The sequence below is a fragment of the Lemur catta genome, chromosome 10 (genome assembly GCF_020740605.2).
Source record: "Lemur catta isolate mLemCat1 chromosome 10, mLemCat1.pri, whole genome shotgun sequence".
Classification (NCBI taxonomy): Eukaryota; Metazoa; Chordata; class Mammalia; order Primates; family Lemuridae; genus Lemur; species Lemur catta.
Window position 1 is genome coordinate 8,115,078 of NC_059137.1, and position 21,384 is coordinate 8,136,461.

The following is a 21,384-nucleotide window of genomic DNA, read 5'->3' on the forward strand; positions in this document are numbered from 1 at the left end:
AAAGACACCCAGTCTAAAGTCACATCAGGGAAGCATCCTGGAGATCTCTGGGCTGACGGAAAAAGAACCAGCGAACCAGTGAGTTCAGCCTTTTCTAACATGAGTATAAAGTACCTCTCCTTTCTGGTCTGAAGCTTCTGCAATATTTGGGAGTTGATGCCCCCTAGAGGTGCCCTCTTCTCTTGGTTACCCCAGTAATAGGCACAATTCACCTAGAATACATCTCTGCAGTATCTTACTCAAGTTCATACGTTTTGTAGAATTTTAAAAATTTATCATAAAAATTGCCCAACTAATGTGGAAAATACTGATTAAGATAATGAATAATCTTAATACTATATCCAAAGATAATCTCTATTAATGTTTTGGTATGGTTTTTTCTAAGTTTTTTTCCCATGCATATATACACGTACTTTTCTTAATATAATGGAATCGTATCGAATATGCAGTTTCTTGGCTTGCATTTCCACTTAATAATATTTTTTCCATGTCAATAAATACACTTCTACGATGTTAATTTTGATGGCTCTGCACTATTTTATTATATAGGCATAATATAACTATTTAGTACTGCTGGACAATTAGGCTGCTTCTAATTTTTTGTTACTGTAAATCAAGTTATGATAGACATCTTCTAATTCCACATTCCCATACTTACTTGCCCAATTATTTCTTTAGGGTAAATTCTTAGAATCTGAATAGCTTTGTCAAAGGATATGCACGTTATCAAGGATCTGCGACACAATGCCAACCTGACATCTAGGAAGGTGGTATAGTTCCACCAGTGATGGCTGAGGGTGCCATCTTCCTATACCTATGACATTTCCTCTTCACAATGTAACGGCAAAATGTAATCTCAATGTTGTTTTTAATTGTGTTTCTTTGTGCATCAGTTGGATCGAACATTTTCTCCATATTTTTATTCTTCTATAATTCTTCCTTTGTGGGTTACCTATTCATGTCCTGTGTCAGTTTTCCATCACTGTATTCTTTTTCCTAGTGATTTATTTATGAAACATTTGAAATAGATTGCAAATAATTTCTTCTAGTTAAGTTTTTGCTTTTAAACTTGCTTTGTGGTATATTTGGCTACATAGATATTTTAAATGTTTATGGAAGCAAATTTTTCATATTTTTCCCTTTATGCGCTTCTGCCTTTAGTATCATCATATAAAAAACCTTTTCCATCCCAGTAGTAATGAAACTATTTACTTCTATATTCCTCTAGATGTTCTATGGTTTCATTTTTACATTTTTCTCTTTTTCTAGCATGTATTTTGATGTATGCTATGAGGTAAGGATCAACTTTCCCCAAATAGTTTATCAATTAACTCAGTTCTAATTATTGAACATCTTGTCATTCCCAACCCTTGTAAGGCATTAAATACTTTTACAGTAAATATCTGAATTGTGCATGGCCTGGGCTGAGACTGTGTTAGATATGAGTCTTCCTGAATGACTTTGATGTCACTCCATGGCAGCTCTGTTGCCATCTCCATCGTGCTGTGTTCTATACAAGACAGGCTACCAGAACACACTCTGATTTTGACATGCCTCTACCAATTTACTAGATGTTTGTGGTCAGTTTCTTTATCATGTTGAAGGTGTTTCCTTTAATTCTGAGTTTACAAAGAGGCTTTTCTCAGGAATAAATATTGAATTTTATCAAAAGCTTTTTGGGGGGCCAACTATTGAGAAAATAGTTTAAATGGGGGAGAATGATCATATGTAATGTAATGCATTAGTATATAGTAATAACTCTTCTGATGTTGGATGGTTCTTAGATTTCTGGAAGGTACCCGACTAGGCCATAGTATATTACTATTTTCACATATTTCTGAACTTTAAAAAATGATTTATGTATCATATTTGTTTGTGAGATGGATCTATAGGCTTCCTTTCTGTATGTATTTCTGTCATGCTTTCAGGATTATGTTACCTTATAAAATGAATTAGGAAGCTTTCTGTCTTTGTCACTGCTCTGGAAATACTGACATTCATTGAGAGTGCTCTAAATGCCAAACGTTAAGCTAAGCACTTTATATGCATTATCTCCAGAACCACCATCTCCAACTTCATGAGACAGATTCTATTTTATCCCCCTACTTTCAGATGAAGACATGAGACTTAGTTTAAGTATGTTGCCTAACGTTGCAGAGATAATAAGTAGTGGAGCTGGAACTGAAACCACTTCCAATTTCAAAGGTTTTTTCTTTTTATATCTTAACCATTACATCATCGTCTGTGTCTTTTTTTATGTCCTGCCTTTTTAACCTATTATATAGACTAAAAACGTAGGTTAAAGTTTCAGTATTATTGTGCTTTTATTGGATTTTCCTCAATTTTTAAAAACTAGCTATTACTTCATATATATCAATTTTTATTTGGAAATAATTTTAAACTTACATAAAAGCTGCAAGAATATGAGCTGTGCAAAGAGCATCTGTTTACCCTTTGCCAGATTCACCTACTTAACATTTTACCCCATCTGGTCATTTGCTCACCCCCCCAAAATACATATTCAATATTCTTCTGAACGATTTATGACTCACATGCATAAATAATAGTCCTTTGTCCTTAAATACTTAGTGTGTATTTCTCCAAAGTAGGGATACATTCTTACATAACCACAATACAGCTTTATCAAATTCTGTAAATGTAACATTGATACAAAACTTTACCATCTGTATTCCAGTTTTGTCAATCGACTGGATGCTGTTTAAAGCATTTCTCCCCATCAGTATAGGATCATTTCATTGTTATGATTCTTTAGACTCCCTTAATCTGGAGCATTTATACAGACTCTTTGTCGGTATGACATGGACATTTTTGAAAAAATGCAGCATCCACTCACCCTCATTTTTTAAATAAAGCATTTCTCATTTGGGTTTGTCCAATGTTTCCCCAGGATCAGATCCAGGGTATGCAGACCTGGTTGGAATACCACATGAGTGATGCTTGCCCTTCCCAGCTTATCGTGTTTCAAAAGACCCATATGCTCTTCATTGATCACCTGTTCAAGATGTTGCCTCTTAGTTTTGACCTTTTGGTGTGACTCAAAAGGAACATATCATTGGATTTTGTTCCTTGTAGGATTTCTGCATGATTCATTATCAACAGCTATTCACTTTATAACCCTGAATCACTAGCAGTACTCCCGGTCTCCAGTTCCTTCTATCGTGCCACAGGGCAGCAGGCAGCTATGGCATGACCTAGGATCCCCCAGCCAGCCTCAGGCACTGGCTGATGAGACACAGGGGGGTCCAGCCAAGGAGGCTGGTCTCATTCAGTCAGATTCCACAGGGGTTGGTGTCATGGTCCGAAAGCCCTGGAACCTAGAAAGCTCCAGCAGAGCCTGAAGAAGAAACTCTCATGTCACCAGGATAGTTAAACCTCTGGAAGCCTCCAAGATTTGCGTGGCCCAGAGAGGTTTCTTTCACGTAGCAGTGCCAGGGCTTAGCTCAGTACTTCACAAATTTGTTAAAATGTGCACTCTTGGGCCTAGGAGACGTTCTCCTCAGGATCTCTGTGGGTGGGGCACCAGAATCTGTATTTTACAAGCATCCAGGTGATTTTGATGAACACAACTTTGAGAAACAATGCTCTATATCTGTTCTAAAAGAATCCAGGGCAGAGGAGTGGGGCTTGAACTTGAATGTAGAAAAACAAATACATCTTTGTTTTCCCTAACTTCTAACTAACATTTAGTGTTCAATTATGAATGTATGCAAAAAACTACAGTAGAATGAACAGTCCTGGTAACCATGTCACATACACACACACAAAAATCAGATATTTTCAGAACTCATTATAGTGACTGCAAATATCTCAAAATACTGTTTCTATTCTTCACCGTTCAAAATTATGGTAGTTATGAGACCCGCTGCTGGCTTTATTATTTAATCTATTAAAAAGCATATGTATTACTATATCACAAATCATTTTGATAACTATTTCAACACAACTATTTTCCTTTATAATCCTATGTATTTTATTTTATGCACTTAAAATATTCTGAGAAAGGGTCTCCAGGCTTCGCCAGACTGCCCAAGGCGTTCAAAGGCATAGAAAGTGACCCACATACTCTAGATTTCTGAAGCACTTGGATCTGCCTGTCTCCTTCCCCAGGGTCTGAACGCTGCCCCTGCAGGATGGAATACTACAGGGAGGGCAACACATAGCACATCTCGGGAAGAGATGGGTCTCTGGGCAGTACTGCTGAGTACCAACTGTCATGTGAGGATCTTTTAAATGATTAAAAAGTTACCTATTTAACTTTCATCTTCACTGAATACTTAACTGAAATGGGGGGGGAACCCAACACCAAAAAGTTGTGAGTCTCGCAGAGCAACACACTTCCTGTACCTTGTTAAAAGCACATATGGTGAGGTGCAAAGACAGGAATACACGCGGGAACTGACAAAAGCAACAAAGACTAAGCAAAAAAACAAAGAACAAAACAAAACCCTCCACCCAGGACCCCAGAAGAATAACTCTGAAAATGAGTTCCGATTTCTGAGGATGTGTAACACTGGTGGCACAAAGTAAAGGGCACAAAGAAGTGTACAGCTAAATGATTTTTTTTACATGTATATGCTCTCGTAACCACTACCTAGATCAAGACAGAAAAAAGATTCATTTTCTCAATTATTACCCAATCACACCCCCAAAGGTAAACACCATCTTGACTTCTATCACCACAGGTTAGTTTTACCTGATCTCGAACATCACAGAAATGAAATCATGTCACTTGTATTCTCTTGAGTCAGGCTTTTTGTCCTTCAGCATTCTGTCTGGGACATGCATCCATGTTACTGGTGTAGCAGTAGTTCACTATTTTTCATTGTCATGTCCTTAGGATGAATACCACAATTTATGTATTAATTCTTCAGTTTATGGACATTTGGATTGTTCCTGGGTTTTGGCTATTAACAATAAAGCCACAGCTGGGCGTACGGGTTGACATCTGTAATCTCAGCACTTTGGGAGGCTGAGGTGGGAAGATCACTTGAGGCCAGGAGCTCAAGACCAGCTTGGGCAACATAGCAAGACCCTATCTCTATAAAAAATAAAAAAATTAGTTGGGCGTGGTGGCATACGCCTGTAGTCCCAGCTACTTGGGAGGCTGAGGCAGGAGGATCTCTTGAGCCCAGGAGTTCAAGGTTATGGTCCTGCCACCGCACTCTAGCCTGGTCAAGACAGTGAGACTTTATCTCAAAATAAAATAAAATAAAGCCACTATGACCATTCTTTTGTCTGTCCTTTGGTAGATATAAATACTCATTTTTGTTGGGTACACACATCCTGGGACACAGAGGGTACACACATTCAGTTTTAGTAGATACTGCCAGTTTTCCAAAGGGGATATACCAATTTATACTCATATTAGTAATATATGTAAGAGTTCTAGTTGTTCCACATCCTCTAACCAAACTTTTAGCATTTCAGTCCTTTTAATTTCAGTAGTTCTGGAGTGGGTATATTAGTACCTAAGTGTGGTTTTAATTTGCCATAAATCCTATTTTAAGTGTGACCTATTTTACAAAGGGTTTCAGAGATATAGAAACTTTTTCTCCAGCATTTTAAGGTAACAATGAACCCAGAGCACATTTATTTGACATCAACAGGAAGTTAGGAACACTGATGAGCATATTTTCCAGATAACTGAAGTTTAACATTGCAAACATCCACATTTATTTTATGCATTTTTAGGTAAATGTTGTTAAAAGACATGATGGAGAGTAATGAACTCAAATCCTTCTATGCTGCAGACATGCCTGTACATGCCCAGTGGTGAGTGAGTCCTGAGACTAAGAAATCCTGAATCATTTCTGCATCAAATTCCAAAGCCCACAAAAGCTTCCTGTCACCTTCATTTTCTTTCTTTCCTTTTTTTTTTAACCCCACTTATATTTGTGGGATGTGAAGGAGGAAGACAGAATCAGGCCAGAATATTTTGAGAATTTAATCAAAATCCATAGGTATAACACCCTGATTTTATTTGAATGTTCTCAAATATTTGACTTTAAGCAGGAAATCCACATAATACAAACACTTAGACTGCAAATGAGATGAATAGTTTTATGTAATGCCTGTGATTTTGCATACAGTCTCTCTCAGAGTGAGTTCAAAAAATGAATGAATGCATTTAAACTGATTTTACTTCAGTTCCTAGGTTAAACTGCTAACACTGGCAGTAGGGAAAGTGGATTAAAAAAAAAAACTAATAATTTTGAATTACAAATGTAATATAAACTGGTTATAAAAAAGGGAAACCACACAAAAATTAACATCTTTTTCTCTCTCCCATCCTCCATGCCCCAATCTACTTCTTTTCCCTCTAAGACCCATGGCCACCAGATTGGTATGGACAATCTCAGATCTTTTTTTATAAAGATGTGTTCACTTTACACATATATACACACATCACATATCCACATACATATATATAAAATGTGCATATATACATACATAAACATATGCACAATATGCATAATTTGCCTTCATAAATGGGATAGTAGTATAGATATTACACTGAAACTTTTTTTTTTCACTAAAGAAAATATCCTGGGACTACTTCTATGGCAGTACACATAGTATAGATGTACTTCGTTCTTTTTAACAACTACAAAGATTCTTTTTGTTTTTTTTTCAATTAAACACTTCAGTTGGATAAAAGACTTATAAAATACATAAACAGTACAGAAGGGGCTGCATATGGTGACTCACACCTGTATTCCCAGCACTTTGGGAGGCTGAGGTGAGAGGATTGCTTGAGCCCAGGAGTTCAAGACCAGTTTGGACAACATAGTGAGACCCTGTCTCTACATAAATTTTTTAAAAAAAATTGGCAGGACATGGTGGTTCATGCCTATAGTCCCAGCTATTCTGGAGGCTGAGGCAGGAAGATCATTTGAACCTAGGAGTTTGAGGTTGCTGTGAGTTATGATTGCACCACTGAACTCAAGCCTGGGCAATAGAGTGAGACCCTGTCTCTAAAAACAAAATAAAAGAAATCAAAACGAAACAGTATAGAAGGGCATAAAGTGGAAAGTTAAGGTCCTCTAACTTCCTTCCTAACTTCTCATTTCCATTTTCGAGAAGCAATTACTATTACATGCTTACATATCCTTTTGGAAATTATGTCTAACACTGTGTCTTAAACATTCTTCTGTGCTAATACCTATACCTCTACCTCATTATAATAGCTACTAAGCTACTAAGCATTCCATTGTGTAAAGGTACCATAGTTTATATAATCATTCCTCTACTGATGGAAATTGAGGTTGGTTTTTTTCTATCTTAAATGATACTATAGGCTGGGCGTGGTGGCTCATGCCTGTAACTCTAGCATTGTGGGAAGCTGAGGTGGAAGGATCACCTGAGGCCAGGAGTTCTCAAGACCAGCCTAGGCAACTTAGTAGACCCCGTCTCTACAAAAAATAAGAAAAATTAGCCGGGTGTGGTGGCTGTGCGCCTGTAGTCCCATGACTTGGGAGGCTGAGGCAGGAGGATTGTGTGAGCCCAGGGGTTGGAAATTGCAGTGAGCTATGATGATGCCACTGCACTCTAGCCCGGGCAACAGAGCAAGACCCTATCTCAAAACAAAAATAAAAACAAAAACAAAAACAAAGAAACAAGAAAAGGATGACAATACAAATCCTACAACAGAACACCTGGCCAAATTGCATTCACATTTTAAATTATTGCTAATTTCTCTCCCAAAAGACTGTATACTACGTTACGTAGCCCCCAACAGTGTATAAGAGAATCCTCCCCATGCTAAGGAAGATAGATTTGTAAAAAGCTGAAAGATTGTCCCCTCTGTGCTACCATCTACTAATTGATATACACCAGTGAACTGTACGGGAGGTCCCCAGTGATCCACCCAGGGGTCACACTCATTTTAATTAATAATCTGAATGAGCACACAGATGGTAAGACAAGCACATCTGAAGGTAATATAAAGCTGCTCAGTAGGCTAGCTAAGAGGACAGGTGACAGAATCAAGATGTCACAAAAAACTCTTGACAATTAGCAATTATGGGACATGGTAATGAGATTAAATTCAATGTGAACAACGCAAAATCCTATACCTAGGGACGAAGTACAAATTGCTAAGTACAGGATCGGGAAGGCCTGGTGCTACAAGGTAAGATTCCCCTCCCTTTTCACATGTTAGGAAATGGAGGCTCAGAGACGTTGAATCAAAAACTATTAAGCAGTAGGGCTAAAGTTCAAACCCAGGTTTATTTGACTCCAAAATCGTCTCTGCTATACCATGATGCTGTCTCACAGCTAAATGACGGCACACGTGAAAAACACTGGAAGCAGGGGGAAGTAGCATAGTGTAGGTTCATAGTGAGTCAGCAGGCTTCATACAAAGAGGTAGAGTGTCTACAGCAAGGAAGGGGACAGGCGTGCTCCACGCAGTGGCTGTGTGAAATGCACCCAGAGCCCTGTGTTCGGTTTGAAAGGTTCATGACCTCACAGGTGTCCAAGGAACAGCAACGAGGGGATGATGGTGGAACTGATTCTGTGTCTCAGGGGGAAAACAACAGATGTCTTCGAATGCTTGGAGGCCTGTCATGCTGGAGAGGGCTTAAACTTACACTATGGGGCCATGGAGAACATAAATAGAAACTCTGAGTGGAAAATATAGACAGATAAATTCGGTTCAATAAAAAGACCTTTCTAGCAATTAGAGATTCTGAAAAATGTAATTAACTGCTTTAGGGATATGGTATAATAAGAAATACATATTTGGTCTTCATCCTTGGTTCCTGGCACAGAGCTCCTAAAACCTTTGGAATTTCTTGAGTGATAAGAGTGTCTTCTGTTCTAAGGAGGGGATTCTTGGGGGGCTCCTACAGAGCTTCATAATGGGGGTTGATGGCCAGAAAGATCAAGGCTTGAGCAGAAGCTTGGAACTTACAGGGCTCCCCTGCAACCTCCAGGGAGAAGAGCGCGACTAGAGACTGAGTCAGTCATCAATGCTGACCTGATAAAACCTCCATAAAAACCGTTAAATGGTGGCGCTCTGGGAGCTTTCAAGCTGGTGAACAACTGGAGGTGCTGGAGTCCAGACACAGCCAGAGCAGGTATGGAGGCTCTGCACTCCCTCACCCTCCACCATACCTTGCCAAGTGTGTCTCTTCCATTAGGCTATTCCCGAGTTGTACCCTTTATAATAAATGAGTAATAGTAAGTAAAGTGCTTTCCTGAATTCTGTGAGTGATTTCAGCAGGTTATGGAAACTGAGGAGGGGCTTGTGGGAACCCCTGACTTTGTAGCTAAGTCAGTCAGAAGTGGGGGTAACCTGGGGACCCAATACTCATGACTGGCTTCTGAGGTGTGGGCAGCCTTGTGGGACTGAGCCCTTAAAACCTGTGAAGTCTGACGCTAACTCCAGGTAGTTGTTGTCAGAAGTCGTTAGTGTCAAGAGGGAAAACATCTATCCAAGGGGTAGCAAGCTTCCCACTACTGGAGATATACTCAGGCAGGGACACATTGGCTGTCAGCTGGCAAAGCTGTTGCAGGGACCCACATACTGGGTGGGGGACTGGCCCAGATGAACTCTGAGGCAGTGAGGTATGGTCCATGCTGAAGGATGCCAATTTGCCAGCTGCTCACCAGCCCATGACAAAGTGCACAGGAGTGGAGAGCAAGCATTTAGGAACTTTTATAGCATTTTGATGTCCCTGTGGCCTCTAAGTACATGCTCAGTGGATTTGTCTCCTCAAACAGAGTCCAGACCAATGTGGATGCTACAGTTCCATGAGGAGTTGCACAGGGGGAGTGCTGCTGCACACCAGTCATACAGAATAGGACCACACATAGTTCTGCAACTGGCCAGAAATAAAAAAGCAGGTCCTTTACCCTGGCAGTCTGGGAAGCACATTCAGAGGCCTTAGCCTCTCTGGGATGTCCCTGGTAAGGCACTGTATGGCCACCCCATCCCAAGTAGGGCTCTTCCTGTTGCTTGCAACCATTCTACATGTCTATGTTAGTTACTGACTGTTCTTCCTGCCAGTCCATAAGTCCATGGGGGCAGGGACCTCAGCAGGCCTATTCAGCCCTGCATCCAGGGCTCAGTCTGTCTGGCACCGAGAAATGACCCTAAGGACACAGGGTGAATAAATGGTTTGTCATACTATGTGAAAAGCACTCCCGATATAAAATGTTTTTGGTAATGACAGGCAAGGTTATTCAGATCAACCCTCCCACTGAAAAAACTAGAAGTACTAGAAAAATATTACAATCATGTCCTTAAAACTACTGGAATACTTACCAGATAGTAGGAATTACCAAACCAAACTGAAAGGCAAGTGGGAGCCCAGAGTGGTAAATAAGGCATGAAAGCCCTTTTTGGCTTGAGGACATTTGTCAATCCTGGTAAAATGGAATTTGGGTTTTTGTGACAAGCGGGCAAAGAATCAGACCCTGAGATCCACTGAAGCAGCCAAGTCTAACAGGGGGCCTATCCCATAGTAAGCTAGGATCCCAAAGGGTTACACACTCAAGGGAAGAGTGAACCAGAAGAAACCACCTTCACCATCAAACTCTATAAGGAAGGTCGCCACGGTGCTGAGCAGAGCTGAGCAGGGAGTGTCTCTGAGGTGTGGTGACCACAAGCCCTCACACAATCTGAAGCTCTAATCTGCAGCACCTGGGTTGCTTACAATCTCAAACTGGGAATTTAGTTCAAAGGTGTCTGGCAAAAGCAAACATAAGTCCTCCCTACCAAAAGGCAACTCACCTTAGGCCTTATATTATCCCTGAAAAGTAATTTTCAAGAACAACAAACAGCACACAACCAGGCAACCAAGCACACAAAGAAAGACACTGCATCATGAGCATACGCCAGGAGAAAAAATTAAACAGACAGCTACAAAAAACATCACATATTGAAATTATCAATCACAGATGATAAAACCATGACACTATGTTTAAAGAAATAAAAGACAAATTTGACATTATCTTTAGGGAACAGTAAACTATAAAAAGTGACCAAGCAATCTTGGATTAGGCAATGGTTTTTTAGACATGATACCAAAAGCACAAACAATAAAAGAAAAAAATAGGCAGGCTAGACATCATCAAATTTAAAAACTTTCATGCTTCAAAGGACACAATGAAGAAAGTGAAAAGATAACCCACAGAATGGGAGAATATTTTTGCAAATCATATAGCTGATAAAGGTCTAGTAACCAGACTATATATAAAGAACTCTTACAAATCACTAATAAAAAGACAAATAATCCAATAATTAAATTGCTTTGCAATTTGTTCATGGGTTTGAAAATTTTTAAGCAGTCGTAGTGAGTCTTCTATGGCACTAATGGTTTTAACCGACTGAGAACAAGACAGTTTTTTTTCCCCTCTGGGTGTCAGGTGCCTTTGAAGTCTTTTATCAGGCTCGGAAGCATCACTGGCCAGAAGCTTTTAACTGAAGACCATCAATATAAAACACAGCCAAGGTGCTCCACTTGAGCACGCTTGCTAGGTAGCTTTGGTGGAAACAAAACACTAAAACAATATTTGATCCTTGATATTGTATTTCCAGAGAAGCAATCTGAGACAGGACTGTGTTTTGAACACAACAGACTAAAGTGATTTGTGAAATCAATAACTCCACCAAATGGTCCCTGAGGTGTCAAGAGAATTGCCCAAAGCCATACTGCTGGTGAGTTGTAGAGCCCTGATTTGAGCCCGAGCAGTGATCATGACCCAGCACGGGTGATTTTCAATCCTTGACTGGGTCCCAGAACCTGTCCTCTGTTGTATGGCAGGGTCAGGTGACATGGCCAGGTGAGCAGTGTTTGATAGCCAAAGCGTATGGTGATCCCAGGACCACATGAAGGCTCCATTTATGTCTTTTCTGGGAAGTGTGGATTTCCTCCAGACTCTGTTCCTAGCAGGGGCCAGAAATGTGCGCATGTGGAGTTGGGGGAAAGTCCAGTGCGGTTTGTTCATTTTGGGCTGGGCTGAAGTTCTGCAAAATTTTGGTAGCAGAAGGATGTCTTGAGGTACAGCAGCCTCTGGGGTCTCTGATGCTTAGGTTCTCAAAGTAGAAACTCAGCATGGTGGCCAGTAGCTTACCAAGGACTGGAGAAACAAGGACTCAATGCTTCTGCCCCTGACTTAGCTCTTGGGACATTTTTGGCAGCCAGAGCTTGTGGTGGTGAGGCTGTCTGGTCCCAGGAGCCAGGCCATTTGGGGAGGGTTATTTCCAAGCTTCAGAAGCAAAATTCCCCAGGAATTCCTTCTATGTGGGTCACCTGACATCATTCTGGGCAAAAAGTATGTCGGCACCTATTCAGGGGTCCAGCCCAAGACAGGACTGTCCCTCTTTGTCTCACAGGCAAGAGTATAAGCTAGGTGAATGGGTATGCTAAGCTAAGGTCAAAGGTGAAAATGAGCAACAATTCCCCAAATGCCATGGCCTTTCAAGTTAAATTCATAGCTATCCACCAAGAATTTACTTTAGCAGGTAGTCAGGAGACCAATGCTGGTACTACAGCATTAGCACTTACTAAATGTTTACTATATGCCAGGCATAGTGTTAAGAGCTTTACAAAAGAGCTTTAAAACCACAGCTCACTGGCCCCTTGCAATAATCCTGAGACAGTTTCTAATTTACAGATGAAGAAATGGAGGCTGAGGAAGGCTGGGTTACTTGCCCAGGGTCACAAAACTGGGAGGTAGGGGAGCTGGAGCTTGAACCCAGGCTTGTCTGCCTCTAAAGTTGGGGGTGCTGAAGCCTTCTGATGAGCTACTGAGGAATGAGGTAACAAAGAAGAAAAAGACTAGGGAACTTATACCATATTCTGCAGTTTTGGGGGTAGATCCCAAGGGATAGAGCAGCCAGAAGCAGTTCTGAATAACAAGAAAAGCAAGTCAAGTCCCTGTGGCCTGCAGCAAGGAAGACCGGGAGAGCCCACAAAGAAGGCTTAGCCCAAGGAGGGGTAGATGGTATTGGCAGCTTCTTGGTGTCTTCTCGTAGTAAAGATGACATTTTGTACTTGCAATAATTATTTGCATCTGTCTCCTGCACCTTGGCACTGCTCAGATGGCCATGCCAAGTTGACCAGACTGGCAGAGGAAGAGCTGGGATCCTGGGGGCCGTTCACAAACGGTAGATTTGTCTTTGGTCCCATTGGAGGCAGAACACTTTCAAGTGTCTACTTAGTTTTAACATAGATTTTTTAAAGGGCATGTGTCACCCTATGAATGGCACCTTCCATGCCAGAATGCTGGCATTTCCTTTCCATCTGCTTCAAGCAAAGCTCTTAAAAGTTCCATTCACTCCTTCCAGAACTCTGCCAGACAAGCATTCCATGGTAATGAAGAACACAACTGTTCACTGCCATACCACGAGCACTATGATCGCATGCTTGGTGACATTACAGGAACTGGGGAGACTTCCTTACCTCATCTGAAGAGCCATTTTCCACTCTGAATCTTCCAGCCCTTTGGATGGCTCCATCAGCATCACTGGAAATAAGCTAGGGGGGGAAATATATTCAATTAGGTAGCAAGTTACCATTTGCAATGCCCCTTCTCTCTATATGTATCTATCCTATAAGCCACACCTATGACATGGGCTAGAGTGCCCAGCCTAGAAGCTAACAGCTTTTTTAGAGCTCCATTGGCCAAGTCCTTATACAGTCAGCCCCTGCTGTCTTCAGGAGCCCAAGAGTATGGAATACCTAACCTGAAAGAGTGGAAAACAAGAGCATCACATCTAAATTTGAACATATTCCAACATGGAAGAACATTAAAGCGATGCTCCCTGGAAAAACAATCTTAATACACATCACATGTGGACAAGTGGCAGCTCACAGATGGCAAGACCGAAAGCCAAGTCTCAAGTTCAGCTGCCTTCACAGGAAAGCCTAAAAAACAATTAGTGGTTGGCATGAACCCAAGGCTCTACTACCATCAGAGAAAGCTCTTGTGCTTCATTCAGTTTTAAACAGTTTCCAAAAGGCCAATTAGTCCCTTCCCAGGCAGGCAGACTGTGTTTTAGCTCTGGCAAGGTGATGCATGCAAATAGACGGTCTCCAAGGGGTTCAAAGCCAGAAAGAGGTGAGCCAACAGATCGGGGCTTGGCACATCAGTCCTAACAAGATTTAACTTATTTTCTCCTTCTAGATTTCTCAGTAGCAACTTGGAAAAATGAAACATTTTTTTTTTTAACCTTTTAAATCTACTTGCAACACGCAGCAAAGATCTGCCAACAATTTCCATCTCCCAGACCCATCAGAATACACTTGTCCCAAGGGGCACTTCTCACCTCTTCAACTCAGGGCTCACTCAGCAAAACAGAAACATGATTTCTTAGGAAATATCGTTAACTCATATTTTCACTAGTGTTTAAGAGGTATGAAGGTATGAAAATTAATGGAAAAAATTCAGGGGAAAACTCCCACAAATTTTCTCAAGGAAGATTGTTTGAGATTGATAATTTTTTTCCATGATAAACATAAAAGTAGTATCTTGTATTTATCAAGTGCTTCTACGTGCCATGCACTCTTCTGCCCTTAACATGTATTATCTCATTTAATTCTCATAATAACAACACAAGGTAGATACTACTACTTTTTTTCCTCTTCCTCCTCCTCCTCAAGCTAGGTACTCAAGCTATTACTATTCTTGTTTATAAATGAGGAAACTGAGGCATATAAACGTAAAACAACTAGCTAAGTTCATATAAATAGTTAGTACAGGAAGAGCTGGGATGTGAAAAAAGGCAGCCTGACCCCAGATGCCCATCATCCTCATTTATTTTATTTATTTTATTTTATTTTTTTCTTTTCTTATTTTTTTCCTGTGTGTACATCATCCTCATTTAGTCACACCCTACCTAGCTGTCCTCCAGGGCTGTTCAAGATAAGCTCCAGTTTTTATAACTCATCTTTCTCCTGCAAAGTAATTTCTAAAAACAAATGCTGAGGATGAACCATTGAGGCTGTGTAGTCATGAATTTCACCTTGCCCAAACAGAGGTCTGGCCTTTGCCCTTGGCTCCTGGGAGGTGATTTCTAAGCCCGAGGAACATACTGCATGAGTGTCTGTTTATGTAGGGACTCTGAGCCGTGCTGGATAGCAATAATGTGGTTTATGGTATCAGCTCTCCTTCTGGAGGGGCTGTTGGTTAAGGTCAGCCATGAGGGAGGTCAACTACATCTACAGGGTAAAGCCCCAGTAAAAACTCTGGATACCACAACTCAGGTGAGCTTCTCTGGCTGGCAATACTCTGTGTATATTGTCACACATCATTGTCAGGAGTTAACATTGTCTGCCACACCATTGGGAGAGGACAACTGGAAGCTCCACATCTGGAACTCTTCTGGACTCTGTCCCATGAGTCTCTTCCCTTGGTTGATTTTATTTTATTTATTTTTGTAAGACAGTCATTCATTAATTTAGAGGCAGAGTCTTGCTCTGTTGCCCAAGCTAGAATACAGTGGCATCATCATAGCTCACTGCAACCTCAAACTCCTGGGCTCAAGTGATCCTCCTGCCTCAGCCTCCCGAGTAGCTGGGACTACAGGCGTGTGTCACCACACCCAACTAATTTTTCTATTTTTTATAGAGACAGGGTCTTGCTCTTGTTCAGGCTGGTCTCAAACTCCTAACTTCAAACGATCTTCCTGCCCCGGCCTTCCAGAGTGCTAGGATTACAGGCGTGAGCCACTGCACCTGGCCTTCCTTGGTTGATTTTAATCCATATTCTTTTTCTGTGATAAACCATAGTGAGCTTAACAGCTTTTGCTGAGTTCTGTGAGTCCTTCTAACAAACTATCAAAACTGAGGTTCTTGTGGACCCTAGAACTTTGCAGTTGGTGTCAGAAGTGAGGTTGATCTTGAAGACTGTTCTCTAACTTAACAGAGGCCAATTCTAAAGTACAAGAGCAAGATAAATTTAGGTCTTCTAGGGTCACTGCCATTTTCACAGGGGAGGATTGGGGATTCAGTGTAAATGGCTCTTTGCTTGTGGATTTCTACTCACTGTCTGTTAAAACAGAGTGAATAGAAAATAGGTTTTGAGTTGAGTGTTATTGACATAGGCTGGCTCAAGGGCTTTGGGAGAAGCATTCTGAGATCACATCTGGACTTAGAAAGGAAAGAGTACTACAATCAATTAATCATGTCTGACAGAGATACATACAGAGAGGGGAGATGCATCCACCCTTGCTTGTTACCCCTGAAATGGAGGTTAGCAGATATAATCCTGACTGCAGCTAGTCTCATCTAGGACTCAAAGGCTTGGGAGAAGAGCTGACAGTCACTGATGCATTCACATAAAATAAAAATTATACATCATTAAAACACTAGATTCCAGACACTGCCAGGCATAGGCAATAATGCCCTTTTCCTTTGTTGAGCTTGGAATAAGAAGCATATTGCTTGCCTTGCTTTAAAAGTTCCAGAAGAAAGGACACATCTAATGATTTGATGGTAAGAAGGAATTTACCTTCTTCCAAACTCATTGTCTTTATGGATTTCAGGATTATAACTCAGACTAACGGGTCCGACTCTATTGTCTGTACCATCTCCCCCATCACCATATTCATTGGAGTCACTGTCATTTCTCACCCAGATGCCCATGACTGCCTCCTGACCATTCTGGACACCCGTCTACCGCTGCTCCTCTCCAGCTAACTGCTCACACTGCAGCCCGGTGATTGACTGTACCCCACAGTCCCACCTCTATCCCAGTGTCCCACTCCCTCCCCTTGAGGGCGCATATGTGGTACTCCCTAGCTTGGCAGGCCTCCTCTCCCCCCTTCCCTAAGGATCCCTCCTCATCCTGCAGTGCCACCAAAGTCCCCACTGCTCCCAGACACCTTCCTGACCCACTGCCTGGGAAAATGATCCCATGTGAGTTCTTGGAGTCCCCACAGAGCTGTGATTTACATTTCTCTCTGTGATACTTGATTTACAGCTATCTCTCCTTGGGCACTCTTTCTGCTCCTCACCAAGCTCTACGAAGGCAGCGACTACATTTTGTTCTCACCACTACATCCCCAGAGCTAAGCACACCGCCTGACACAGTATTGATATTCATTAACAATTTATAAACAAGAAATATGTGAACAGCCAAGTTCCTACTGAAAATGACTAAAGGAATATAAAAATGGGGGGTGAGGCCTATGCCAGCTCTGGAAACCAGAGAAGGTTCATTACTCATGCAAGAAATGTCAGAGAAATTCCACTAGCTCTGTCATGAAGGAAAGACCAAAGTGAAGGACAAACCACAAAACCTGAATCACCATGTGCCAGGGAAAGTCAGCCTGAGCAGAGACTTAAACTGTGCAGGTTCAAACTAATGCCTCTGAGCTCCTGCTGGCAGGGCAGAGGGTAGGCAGGAGGTCCTTCTAGTCATACGTGGAGCTGGCACACAGAGTGGCAGTCCAGTACCCCCAACCCCCAGTTGGCTCATGCAGCTTGCTCACTAAAGTAGAGTGGGCCATGGTGGGTGGGTTTGATGAAGACTGGTACACTGGCTGCTGTGAAAGGAGACAGTGCCCCAGCAAACTAAGGGATAAAAAAACTAATACTACAGGGGAAAAAATCCCTTTAACACACTAGAGAAGCTGATTTTTAGTTAGCTGTCTCTGTTTTCTTTCTATTATTCCTCACAAACCTCTGATCTGGACAAATAAAACTATAGAAACTTTATACTCTTCCCTTTGTTGGAAGGAGATTTGGCTCAGGAATGACACAATCTCCAACAGAAACCATCTAAATGTCAAATACTGCACAACCTAGAAGCCCTCTCCCCTAGGTTCATCTTAAGTGGTATAGAGCTCTAGCTGCCACCAAAAACCACTCATGCCATTTGCCACAATAATGGAATTGTAGCTGGACACAAGGTAGACCCACTTGCCCTATCGGTGGCCGTTTGACTCAACTCTCTCCACTTGGAGGTGGGCCAAGGTCCTGGGTAGCATTTATGGACCCAGGCCCTTGAGGAGAGGGGGGTGCCTCTCCCATGCACTTTTTCCTTCTCCACTGGTTAGAACCTCAGTGACTAGAGAGACCCTGGAAGCCCCTGTTGAAGACAGTGGATTCATCTTGGGCCTGAATGTGTGGGGCAGAGCCACCATCCACTTAGAATACCTGGCTAGATGTCGGACAGAAACGTTGTTTCCACTGCATTGTGACATTCTAAGCCAACTAGTCCACCCCATGATGAAGAATAAAGAGAAAAATCACTGATCCTATGATAAGTTCATAATTTAAAATGTGGAAACTGACCTGAAGTATCAGGGCAAATGTTCTATGATTTACTACAAAGAGCACAAAGAACTTCTAGAAAATCTCTAATTATGGTAATACTTTGGGAGTATCCTGGATCTATGAAATGGAACAGTCTGTGATCAGCTGTCAGATGAAAAGCATAATTCCTGAATTTTAAAATGCAGTCACCACAATGAGCCAGAAACTAGAAACTAAAAAGAAACTTCTCCCAAAGAGTAAATGAGAATATAAGTTTGAGATAAATAGAGGAAAATGATTATTAAAAACATAGAGAACGTATCTGAGACAAAGTATAAAGAATGGCCTGGGGTGTTAGGAAGGTGGTCCTTGGGCAGAGAACCTGGGAATAACCAAATCCTCTTCCTATACCAACAACCCCCTCTACCAAGATTCCCTGCTAGTGAGCTAGACCAACACTAGAGGAGAACTCCCTTAGTGAAGGTAGATCAGCCTGAACAGTGTGGAAAGAAAGTAGAGAACAAGGAAGTCTGAGATCTCACCACTCCAAAGCCAGCAAAGAAGAGGGAGTCGGTCAGTTCCCTTGTGACAGAGGACATTGTTATTCTTCTGGGAGAAGGCTCCAAAAAGAGACTTTTGCATGTGTGCTCTGACCTTTACAAATACAGATCTGCTTACCCAGGAGTTCAGTGATTAGTAAGATGTTTTTCAGTCTGATCAATCCAGATCTGCACTCCTGAAGGACAGAGTGAGAGGGAGAGGTAAAATGAGGAAGTGGATAAAGGGTAGCTTGGAACTCCTCCTAGAGGTTCATAGTGAGAATAGCACAGATATCTTAATAAATGTGGATGGGTTACATTCCCCTATTAAAAGAAAAAAGACTTGAGGATTGGGAACACAAATGAAATTCAACTAGCTGCAAGAGACATATATTAAATACAACAAAAAATCATGAAAAAGAAAGGCAAAGTAAAAAATATCCTTGGTAAATTCAGACAAAAAGAAAATGGTTAGAGAATAATAAAATCAGAAAGTAGACCTTAGGAGAAAAAGTCATCAAATTAAAAAAGTTATTTTATATGGATAAATAGAACCACCCATCCCCAAAATATAACTATAAACATTTATATAATGAATAATAACATACAATTAAACCTATTATAGGCCAGGTGCAGTGGCTCATGCCTGTAATCCCAGCACTACAGGAGGCTGAGATGAGAGGATTGTTTGAGCTCAGGAGTTTAAGACTAGCCTAGGCAACGGAGCAAGATTCCCATCTCCACAAAAAAATTTAAAAAAATTAGCCAGGCATGGTGGCATGTGTCTGTAGTCCTAACTACTCGGGAGGCTGAGGCAGGAGGATTGCTTGAGCCCAGGAGTTTGAGGTTGCAATGAGCTATGATGATTCTACTGCACTCTAGCCTGGGCAACAGAACAAGACCTTGTCTTTGGAAAAAAAAACCAAAAAAAGCAACAACAAAAAAACAACCAAAAAAACCCCCTGTTATAAATAGACGAGTTTATAAAATCTCAATTATAATAGGAAACTTTAGTATGTTTCCCTCTGATAGATCAAGGCAAAAACTAGCAAGGATTGATAGAGGAATAAAATAATAAAATTAATAACTATGATTTAATGGACATATATTGAACCTATCAAGGTACAGAGAATACTCACCCTTTAAAAACATATAGAACTTTTAAAAACTGATCTAATATTGAACAGAAAGAAAAGCATGAAAAATTCTACAGAATTTTATAAAATAAAAAAGTTCTATAAAATCCTATAAAACTGTACAGGTCATTTTTTTCTTTTATTTGAGACAGGGTCTCACTCTGTTGCCTGGGCTAGAGTGCATTATCATCAAAAGCTCACTGTAATTGTAACCTCAAACTCCTGGGCTCAAGCAATCCTCCTAACTCAGCCTCCCAAGTAGCTGGGAATATAGGTGTATGCCATCATACCTGGCTAATTTTTCTATTTTTTGTAGAGATGGGGTCTCACTTTTGTTCAGGCTGGTCTCAAACTCCTGACCTCAAGCAATCCTCCTCCCTTGGCCTCCCAAAGTGCTAGGATTACAGGCATGAGCCACTGCTCCTGGCCTGTATAGGTCATTTTTTTAAGCATAATGTAACTAAAGAAATTAGTATCAAAAGGATTTTAAAAATTAAAAAATACATACCTAAGCTGAGCACAGTGGCATGTGCCTGTAGTCCCAGCTACTTGGAAGGCTAAGGCAGGGGATCTCTTCAGCCCAGGAGTTTGGGGCTGTAGTATGCTATGATTGCACCTGTGAATAGCCACTGCACTCCAGCCTGGGCAACAGAGCAATCTCTTAAAAAATATGTACACATATACACACACGCACACATCTGAAAAAAACTCTTGGGTCAAATAGGAATAGTAAAATTGGACAATATTCAGACACAAACAACAGTGAGACCAGTATATATCAAAACACGTAATGTGACAGATGATATATTTATAGGAAAATTCATATTTTAAGTAAGAAAGGACAAAGACATTGAACTAAGCATTAACGTCTAGAAGATACAAGAAAAGAACAAAAATAAACCCAAGGAAAGCAGGGGAAAGGAATCAATAAAAGATCAGAGCAGAAATTCCAGAATTAGAAAGATAGTAGAATTGGTAAACACATCCAAGAGATCTCAGGCAAGTCTGATTTTAAAAAGCAAAGAACAAAGACAAATACAATGATAATAAAGACAATATAATCACTAAGAAGAAAGAGATTTTAAGCAGATTAAGAGAATACTATATCAAACTATGCTAATATCATCAAACACTTTAATGAAATGGAAAAACTTCTAGGAAAACACACACAATGAAAATTAGTTTAAGAAGAGATAGAAACCTGACTATAACAATAACTAGTGGTAAAACTGAAGAAGCTGTCAGAACATTGCCTCACAAAGGCGGCCCTGGCCCCCGAGGGTCTTCTGAGCAGGAGAAGGGTCTGATCCTTCACACAAGGGCCATACAAGAGCCATGCGCTCACTCTCAGGACAGCAGGGCAGAGCTTCCTTAGAGAAGAACTGGCAGATCTTTTGCATTTCTTTCGGTGGAGACGTTCAGGGAAAGGGTGTGAACATATATTGGTAGTGCTAAGGAAAGAGGAGAGGAATTTTATTT

The 21,384-nt window shown here is 41.0% G+C and overlaps 1 protein-coding gene across 2 annotated transcripts in view; it reads right to left on the reverse strand.

The window, feature by feature from the left end:
* Positions 1 to 21,384, reverse strand: part of GARNL3 (GTPase activating Rap/RanGAP domain like 3) — a 150,687-nt gene that overhangs the window by 71,563 nt on the left and 57,740 nt on the right. For both annotated transcript variants that reach the window (XM_045563395.1, XM_045563394.1), the window contains exon 4: positions 13,434 to 13,508. In XM_045563395.1, coding sequence (XP_045419351.1) covers positions 13,434 to 13,508 — 75 coding nt within the window. The remainder of the gene's footprint in view (positions 1 to 13,433; positions 13,509 to 21,384) is intronic.